The 9,547-nt window shown below is 43.8% G+C and overlaps 1 protein-coding gene across 1 annotated transcript; it reads left to right on the forward strand.

The window, feature by feature from the left end:
- Positions 1 to 286: 286 nt before the first annotated feature.
- Positions 287 to 9,136, forward strand: NOL7 (nucleolar protein 7). Its single transcript, XM_077353066.1, has 8 exons — positions 287 to 499; positions 1,451 to 1,511; positions 3,716 to 3,774; positions 4,807 to 4,838; positions 5,224 to 5,305; positions 5,732 to 5,853; positions 5,940 to 6,017; positions 6,821 to 9,136. The coding sequence occupies exons 1-8, from the start codon at positions 336 to 338 to the stop codon at positions 6,886 to 6,888; spliced, it is 666 nt and encodes a 221-aa protein (XP_077209181.1). The 5' UTR covers positions 287 to 335; the 3' UTR covers positions 6,889 to 9,136.
- Positions 9,137 to 9,547: the final 411 nt, after the last annotated feature.

The raw sequence follows: 9,547 nt of genomic DNA on the forward strand, positions 1-9,547 counted from the left end.
ACACGAGGCGGGACCAATCGATGAAGGAACCGGTTCCCGCCAGTTGTGGGCCGGCCCCGCCCGGCTTCTCGGCCAAGGGCCTCCCTGAAGAGGCGGCGCCGCCACGGCGAAGGAAACACACAGACCGCCCCCGCCCAGAACAATTCCAGGGCTTTTGACAGCTGTGTTACCATAGAGAGGGCCGTGGCAGCGTAGCTTCCGGCTTCCGGTGTCAGGAAGACAGGCGCTCCTGGAGCCGGACTGCCGGAAGTCTTCGCTGGACAGTCCCGTCTTCCTTTATTTCCGGGTCACAAGAGGAGGAGGATGCGGGGTGATCCGGAAGTCGGAAGAAGAAGATGGCGGGGCGTAGGGCTCGCGCGATGGCGGAGAGAAAAGAAGTCGCCGAGCATTTCTCCTCGGAAGACGAAGGGAGCGACGAGGCGCCGGAGGAGGTGACCTTCGAGAGCGCGCGGGTGGCCGCGGAGGAGGAGCGCCGGTCGGCGGGGGAGCGCGTGCGCAGGTGAGTGAGGGCGGGGGCGCGCGTGTGGGAGGTGCGGCGCTTGGGCCAGGTCTCTCCTGACCCCTGGCGGGGATGGGGGAGCAGAGTTGCCGGGGCCAGGCTGGGGCCTTCAGTGGGGCCCAGTGCCATAGAGCCCCCTTTCCAATGCAGCCATTTTTCCAGGGGAGCTGCTCTCTCGTCTGGAGATGAGCTGTGATTTTGGGAGATCCTCAGGGCCCGTCTAGAGGTTGGCACGTTAGGCTGCGTCTCTTTGCGAGTCAGCAGAAGGGCCTGTTGGGGCAAATGGAGATGCCATGGGTCTCCTTCAAAAGCCATGGGTCCATATTTTGCATATCTTTAACTACGTGACCCCCCTCCCACCATGACAATCATACTTTTCCAATTTGGGCATCATGCAGCTTTTGTGTGCAAGTGCAAACAACACTGTGCAAGGAAACTGAAAGCTGAATTTTGAACACAACAGAAAAATGGCCCTAAGTTCATCTACACACTGTAAACTGTACATATATGATTTTTGCTCAGTTTCCCTCAAGATCATATAAGGTGGCTCTCAAATTGTTTCAGAGTGGGAATTATCCTGATCTCTTCTGTGAAGCCATGTGAAAAAAAATGCTTGGTTTGAGTAGAAAGTAATGCACGGACCTTGTCATATCTTATGGATTTCAGGAATGGAAGGTCAGCATTGGCACCTGGGCTGAGAGGGGAAAGGTGGTTTGTCAGGTTTGCAGGTCCCAAGCCATGTAGAGCTTTGTAGATAACAACCAATGCCTTCAATTTGACTCAGAAGCAAATGTATTTAAAATAGGGGAAATTGGGTGCTATTTTAGTACCAAGTTTTACTTAGTACTTTACTTAGTAAAGTGGTTGTGTAGAGACTCAGTGCAGTTGCTCCTTCTTGACTGCATTGACACTTTGATTTTTTCTCCCAACTTTTTTTTTTTGCTTTATTAGAGAAAAATCTGCTTTGAAAGAGAAAAGACGACAAAGGGAAGAATTATTTAAAGAACAAAAGGTAATAATGCCATCTCTTAAAATTAATCCATTAGGTTTTATTAAGCTTAAGCCTTAGATGTTCCAATCTGGTAGTGATCTCTTTTTGCTCTGTAGGTGGGAGATCAGAGTAGGAGTTCAATACGTCTATTAGGTTTTATTATGTACATAGAGGTTCTGTATTGGCTCACCACGGAATAGAAATCTTCCATGGACATTGTATCTCTAGAAAATCTGGAGGAGGAAACTGTAGTTTTTCTCTTATATGATTATAAACTGACTATAATTCTCCCTTTAAAAGTTTAAAACCTTAACTGAAGATGCATAAATTATTTTATATTCTATTGATGATTTATACAATGTGGATCCATTTTCATTCAGGTTGCTTTGGCACATACAAATGTATCTCTGGTAGTTCATGTGTTTGCATACAGAAGATTCCTGGTTTGCTCCCTGAAAGACTTTTTTGCCATGGGATTACTGAAAGACTTTTTTGCCATGGGAGTCTTTGAAGATCTCCAACAGATAGAGCAGATAGTACTGATAGATGGATTGCTGATCTTATTTGGTAAACAACTTCCTGGTTTCAATGGGTTATGAGAGCCCGTAGTGGTGGTAAGGATAATGACAGTCTGTAGATTGTGGTGGTTAGAGCAGGGGTGTCTATGGACATCTGGAGAGCCACAATTTGGCCATCCCTGGGTTAGAGTATCAGATTAGGACTAGGAACCTTTCATTTCCATTCCCCACTCAGCCATGAAATTCACTGGGTGTTGTTGAGCTAGTTATCTTCTCAATGCCTAACCTACCCCATGGGTAGTTGTGAGGAATTTTATACCACCCTGAGCACCCTGGAGGAAGGATAGGGTAAACATTAGTAAAATAAAAAATAGGTTTTCAATACTTTAATGTAAGGCTTTTACTGTAGTGGCTTATATATTCTTTTTTTATATATATATATCCTTTTTTTTTTAGAACAGATGACAGCAGTATATACATTTAAGACCTAACATCAGTTCTCTATTTAATATCTGTAAGCATCCACTGTTGACATCATCAGGCGGTTTGGGCTGTAGTCCCACCAATATAGAGATGATACCCAGTTTTAACTTTCTTCCTTGCCTATTTCTGAAGATTGTGTTGAGGCTTGGAGTCAGTAATGGGCTGCATAAGGGGAAACAGGCTGAAACATAATCCTGACAAGACAGTTCTCTCGGATAATAGCAAGTTAGACCAGGGATTTGAGATCTCTTGTTTCTTAGATGGGATTGAAAAGCCAGGTTCACAGATTTGGAATGCTGCTTGATGCAACAGTCAGAAAACCAGGTAGCTGCTGTAGGTCAGTTGATGCATTAGCTGTGCCCATTCCTGGGTCTATCAGATCTAACCACAGTGATCTGTCCACATCTAGATCTGGTTGCATCTACCCTGGGCTTGTTGCAATGTATTCATGTGGGTCCACCTTTGTGTGAAATGGTGCAGCAGGATTGACGGTTCGGGCCAGCTATCAGGAGCATGTGACTCCAATACTACAGCAATTACACTGGCTACCAATCTACTCCTGAGCCTAGATCAAGGTGTCATATTTGTCTAAGACTCTGAATGGCTTGGGACCAAGACATTTGAAGGGCCATCTTCTCCCATATGTTCCTGCTTAGGAAAAAAGATCTCAGGGACAAGCCCTCCTGACTATGCCACCAATGAAAGAACGTGGGATGGGGCTTACTCAAGAGGGAGTCTTTACAGTGCCATCTGATCAAATGTGGGACAACCTCCACGGGGGTATGCCTGGCCCCCTTGATTTTGATCTTTAGCTTGATGAAGACAGAATAACAACTGGAGTGGGGTCCCTAGGCTTGTTTCATCTACACTGGTTTCCAGTTTGCTTCTGGAGCCAAACCAGGGTGTTTGGGGCCAGCATCCTTTAATGATTGCTTACTCCCACATGACTACCAAGCCCTATAGTCTTCTTCAGAAGAAATGAGGTGCCCCACCAACTGAGAAAGGGCCTTCTTGGTTGTGACATTAAAACCATGGAGCTCTGTCCCCAGGGAGATTTTTCTGTCCCTAACTACCTTTGCCTTCCATTTGCAGGTTTCTCACTGATCTCCTTTCCTGGTTATATTTTAAGTAAATGCAGGAATTGCTATTTTCTGATTGATAATTGGGAACTCCATCAGGTGTACAAAAAAACCCTAACCTTGACTTGAAGTTTATTCTTTCTAGAAAAAAAAGCTACTTCCTGAAAACGTTCTAGAGGAGTTGGCATCATCAGCACAGGACAGGTAAGCAAAGCTGGTGTCCAGGAGGGCATTTTTAGAATGGAAAATGAAGTTAATGTCTGAGAAATTTTAAGCAGCTTTCATTGGTTTGTTTCTTTTATACTGGTTTTAGTGCACCAGTATTGTAACCCAATTTTATCCAGTGTGGATTGGATGGCTTATACTGTTCTTACTGCATTGTTTTAATCCAGTTTGTGTCTTAATTTTTTAAAAAAGTAGTGACACCCAGGCTCTCATAGGTATGTAGAACACATCCCTGCTCGGTAGCTCTTTGATCATTCCTCCTTCCCCATCACTCACAAGCATGAATATGCAGACTCCTTCCCTCCCCACTTCCCCAACCTACTCCCTGGTTCCTCCTCCCTCTGACACACACACACAAACATGCACACAAAGAGTCCTTCCATCTCCCTCCTTACCTGTTCTCCCAAGAGGACCCCAGGCTCCTCCAGCCTGGAGAGCAGACCTGCGCCTGTGTTGTGGCCCCCGGAGGCCTGGAAGGCAGCAGCCTGGCTCTCAGGAGCCATGTAGCCTCTGCCCTGGACCCCAGAAGCCTGTAAGTTGGCGCTGTAGCTTCGACCAGGTGCATGGTTTCCCTCCCTTGTGGCCAGTGCCTTGGCCTCCGCCTCCACTGGCCCCCTCCCTCTTCTGACATGCTCCTTTGGGCGGGACTATAGACATCAGGATTTACACCAGAAGATACGTTCCACAACAATAAACAGAGCACAAACAAACACTCCAGCTTCGAATTGTGAAAGTCTTTAGCCACAGGCCAGAGAATGTTGACTGACTTTCCATACCCTTCAGGGTTATGCAGACAAACTGGCAGATCATGTGCCACTGGGATTGCATACTAATTATATGACTTCTGAAGTTAAGTGGTCGAACCTCATCATATTTAGGGGTGTCATAGCAAGGGGGATGGATACTTATGCATGATCATGGTATCTGTTTTTCTTGTCTTAAGTACCTTTGTGTCACAATAAAGAAAATTGTTACAAAGAATCTTCCTAAACAGAGCTTTTCTTTCTTTAGCAATAACAAGTCATCTGACACAGCTGAGCAAGGTCTGTATAAAATTATGCAGTGCTGAATTATTTCTATTGCTCAGTGTTGTATCACTTATCCAATATTGTTCCAGATACTGCCTGTGAATACAATGCTGACTATTAATAGTTGGTGCTGTGTCTCATTCACATCTTTTGTCACATGATAATTTTAAGTAGTTTATCATTCACATCTCTACCCTTGTTAAAGTCCAATGTGTCTTCCTTTCTGATACTGGGCATTTTTGGAATTGATAGCTTCTCTAACCCACTGAATTTAATGAATTTACAGATGTCTATAAAATAATCCAATTTAAGTGTAGTTGAAATTAATTTTGTTTACTCTTGTATAAACCGTGCTGATTGTAATTATGAAAATGTTCGATGAATACCCTTGTCTTTATAGATCAGAATATTGAAGATGAGTCTGAAAGTGAGAAAGAAGGAAGCTTAATAGAAGACAGTGAAGAAGAAACACTAGCCCTGAGGTATACATTTCAGGAACCATTTACTATGTCCTATTATTGGGGTGGGGAGGCAGAAGGCCTACTGGCACCCTTCTCTTCATGCACATCTATGCTAACTGTACCTTTGTCTTCCCATAAGCATTAAATTGGTGGCAAAAGTCAAAATGCTATTAAAGAATAAGTGCTGGTTTGCATGAGATACCTTTAAGAGGTGCTGTTCATGAGAATAGGAATGATGAAGGGTTGATAAACAAATATTGTAAATTGTGAAGAGGCTTGTATCATTCATAAGTGAGGTTATGAATTATCATTCATAACCTAGGAAGAAACACAACTTTCAGTTGCTGCAGCCATTTAGAATAGTTCAATCAAGAAGCATAGAGTTAGCAAAATATTGGCTTTGAAGTAATACTGCTTTGGACTTTCCAATCTGTTCTTGGTCACCAGGCTCCAGCAAAGCTATTCAGCAGTACGGCTAAAAGATCAAGAGTTGGCTAACAGGCAGCAACAAGCAGCCAAAGACTTCGTACAAAAGCAGCTCTACGGAGGCCATAGCAACCGAACTACCGGTATTGGAAATACTGCTGTATTGGAAAAACTCCTTGGTTTAGTTACATACACTGCTTGAATGATTTTTCTCCCCTTCCTTTTTTAGCAAACAAGTATTTTTCTCTTGAGAACAAGAAGGGTACGGTCAAGAAAGCTGCAATCCAATTTGTTGTTAATTCTTGGGGTGAGTCCAAGTTACTCTTCTTGTGGTGGTTGGGAGAAAGTTATCATGATCTGCTCAGAAAACATTTGGAGTAGCCTTTGGGATCAGTGGTTTGTACATACTGTACTAGATGTTTTGCAGTTTGACATAAAGGAGGCTGGAGTTAAGATCCTCATCTCAAGCTGTTCTCTGGGCCCCTACCTGTAGAGCTAAGATGGATGGTGGTCAAAAGGATTGTTTCCTAGTTCTGTCCCAATAGGAACTCAGATCAGCTGACAACATTCTTTTCCCTATCTCCATTTTATCCCCGTAACCACCCTGTTAGACTGCAAGAGAATGATTGGCCCATGAGCCCCCAAGAGCCTCTGTGGCAGAGTGGTGGTGGCACCTTGCCTTGGAATGCCTTCCCACTGGGGCTTTACTGCCTTCCACTTTCCTTTCCTTTGGGTAACAGGCTAAAACATTTCTCTGCACTCAGGCCGTTACCTAAAATGTTCCTTGGCTGTTTTATGGTATGCTTCAGTTTTAAGAATGGTTTTACCCCTTTCATTTTAGAATCCTCCATTTTAACAACATGTTTTTATTGATTTGGCCCTAGTTCTTAACAGCTCATTTTTATAAAGTTGGTTTTACCTCATTACATGCAAAAGGTACCAGGCTAAATCCTTGACATTTCTCGTTAAAAAGAACAGGTAGGAAGTGATGAGACTTCCCTGAGAAGCTGCTGGCAAGCAGAGTAGACCATGGCTTTGATAGATCAGTGATCTGATTCTGTATAAGGCAGTTTCAAGGTTCAAGTAATCACTGTCTATTTTTTTTAACAGGTAAAAAGAAAAAACAAAAAGCTAAACAATTTACAAAGCGTTGGGTTGCTTCAAAGATGACACCTTAAACATAATTTGCCTGCATTTTGACTGCGTGAAGATTATTCCCAAAACTATTGTAAAGATTGTTGCAGACAACTGTTATTTTTTTAAGATGAGAGGTTTCTGTATAAAAGTTGTATTCAGCAGTCCTGTATTTGGCTGTAATTTTTTTCTAAGTCCTCTTTTAAAATGCAGAGACCCTGTAGAGCAGTGGTCCCCAACCCCTGGTCCGAGGACAGGTACCGGTCCTTAGATCAGTCGGTACCGGGCTGCGGCTCCTTCTCGTCCTCCTCCCCAGCTGCTCTGGTGCTCTCCAGTGGCCACCATAGCTGGGGCTCCCCCTCAGCGAGGCACTGCACAGCTGCTGCTTGCAGCGCCCCTCAGCAGGGTGGCAGGAAGTCAGGGGTGCCGGCAGGAAAGCAAGTGGAGCAGGGGCTCAGGTGGCGGTGGTGACGTCCCTCGGCAAAAGACTACCTCTCCGGGCCTCGTAAAATTGCCAAGTGTTGACCTATCCCTGGTGATAAAAAAGTTGGGGACCACTGCTGTAGAGCACTGATTAAGTCTTGCACAGATGAAGTGGAGCACAGCATTTTATCCTTTCTTATTCATACTGTTGTGTGACATTACAATTACATGACCGTAGAAAAGGTGGTCTTGATTACTGTATGAAAGTCCGCCCTTTAAAACCAAGGACTATAAAACTTAATACTGGGTCAGTCTGCTTTGAAGAGTTGGTTCTTATATGCTGCTTTTCTCTGCCAGAATGAGTCTCAAAGCAGCTAACAATTGCCTTCCCTTCCACTCTCACAGACACCCTATGCGGTAGGTGAGGCTGAGAGAGCCCTGATATTATTGCTTGGTCAGAACAGCTTAATTAGTACTGGCTGGCTGCATGCAGAGGAGCGGGAACTCAAACCCACCTCACCAGATTAGAAGTCAGAGCTCCTAACCACTATACCACGCTGGCTCCCAACTCATCACTGACACTCTCAGCAGAAGAATTAATTTGAATCCCCTGTCACTCAGGGTTCTCAGCCCAGGTTACAACTGCAGTCCTTTACTGTCGATCACTGTCTGTCTGTAACCCAGCCATCCCACAATGATTCCTCAAATGCAACCTGCAAGATGCATCAGAATTAAGAGTAAGCCATCCTAGAAAAATGCTGATGGTCTTTTAATAAAGGTCAACTGTGGAAGTGGTCACTTGTGCATTTTTCTAACCTTTCCTCGATAACATCAAAAACAATTTTCTGGGGGAAACATCCATAGACAAACACTTTCTCATCTTGAGCCATGCCCTGTATGAAAATACTGTTAGGGTAAACTGTCATCCTCAAGGCCATCTTATGGTCCCCATGAAAAAAGGGAAAGGGGGTTAAGCAAGGGGGTTATATCTTAGCACCTCTGCAATTCAACATTTACATATATGATATTGTAACACATCTGATTGAAGAGCAAACCATCCTAGAAGTACAGTGCTGATGAGCTTTTGATAAAGGGCACACCATGGAAGTACTCACTTTGGCATTTTTCTAACCTCTGCTCAATAACATTAAGAACGCAGATACTTGCCCCAGTCTTCATAAACACAATGCCATTGCTTGGAACACTTTCAGTTCTATGTTGTGTGCAAACCAGGCATTATTTACACTCTGCCCATTGAGCTAGGCTTCCCTAGGCTGTCTGGATTATACTGCTTTAATGCAGTCCATGCAGGGCTTCATGGGAAGTAGGATGCCAACCTTCAGGGGGCACTTGGCAAACTTCCACTTTACACTTGATTCGGAGACAATCAAGATCTGTTCCCCTAGAGAAAATGCCTGCTTTAGAGAGCGGATTCTTGGTATTGTACCCTGCTGAGGCTCACCCTCCCCAGACCCCGCCTCAAAAATCTCCAGGTATTTCCCAACCCAGAGTTGGCTGCCTGAACTGGAAGATGGCTCGAAAGCTTCCACTGGGACAAAATAAGCAGTTCCATCCTTCAACCAGCCCACTTTTAGAGTTGTCTAAGTGGTAGAAGTCAGATCAGAGGCTTTCTCAGTGAAAGGGTCCAGTCCTCTGGGAAAGGCCTGCCATGGTGAATGCAAACAGTGGCCACATCCACGAAGGCCTGTAAGACTGTTCTGCTTGGTGCATATGGGAAACTGCTTTGGCTGGTTTGGCTCTGGTTTTATTCTGGGTATGTTTTTAATCTTTGTTTTATCGTTTGTGTTATATATATATATATATATGCATGTATACTGCTATTAATAAACTTGTTTTTACATCCTGCAACGTGTCGCATTGTTAACTGCCTAGTTTAAAACATTCACATCTCACTTTCTTTCCATAACTAAAATTCAGCAAAGACTACCAAAGCAATAATCCAGTTCAACAACAGTAAATTTATATAACTAAAATAATTCCAAACCCTTATGTTCAACTTGTTATTTGTTGTTTTGGAAAAAATACAGCCTACACAAAGTCTAGTTAAAAAATTAATTTTTTGCATGGTAATAGCTATCTTAATTCATTTAACAACCTTTTGAGACATTCAGTGGGGGACCTCAAAGTAGCTGTTTTATTGCAAAGGAATTTCAGACAGACGGGAATGAGAGATTGCAGCATTCCAAGTTATTACAACACTCCGGACAATGGAACCTGAAGGGTTTATCTGGGATATCAGTTTATTATCTCACTACACAC

This window comes from Paroedura picta, chromosome 9, assembly GCF_049243985.1.
Source record: "Paroedura picta isolate Pp20150507F chromosome 9, Ppicta_v3.0, whole genome shotgun sequence".
In the NCBI taxonomy this organism is placed as follows: Eukaryota; Metazoa; Chordata; class Lepidosauria; order Squamata; family Gekkonidae; genus Paroedura; species Paroedura picta.

What these genes read in the sequence shown, in the direction of transcription:
- NOL7 (XM_077353066.1), top strand. Translation starts at nt 336, where the DNA reads ATGGCGGGGCGTAGGGCTCGCGCGATGGCGGAGAGAAAAGAAGTCGCC. An exon ending in GCGGGGGAGCGCGTGCGCAG is followed by an intron (nt 500 to 1,450) that starts GTGAGTGAGGGC and finishes TTGCTTTATTAG; the next exon opens with AGAAAAATCTGCTTTGAAAG. An exon ending in AATTATTTAAAGAACAAAAG is followed by an intron (nt 1,512 to 3,715) that starts GTAATAATGCCA and finishes TATTCTTTCTAG; the next exon opens with AAAAAAAAGCTACTTCCTGA.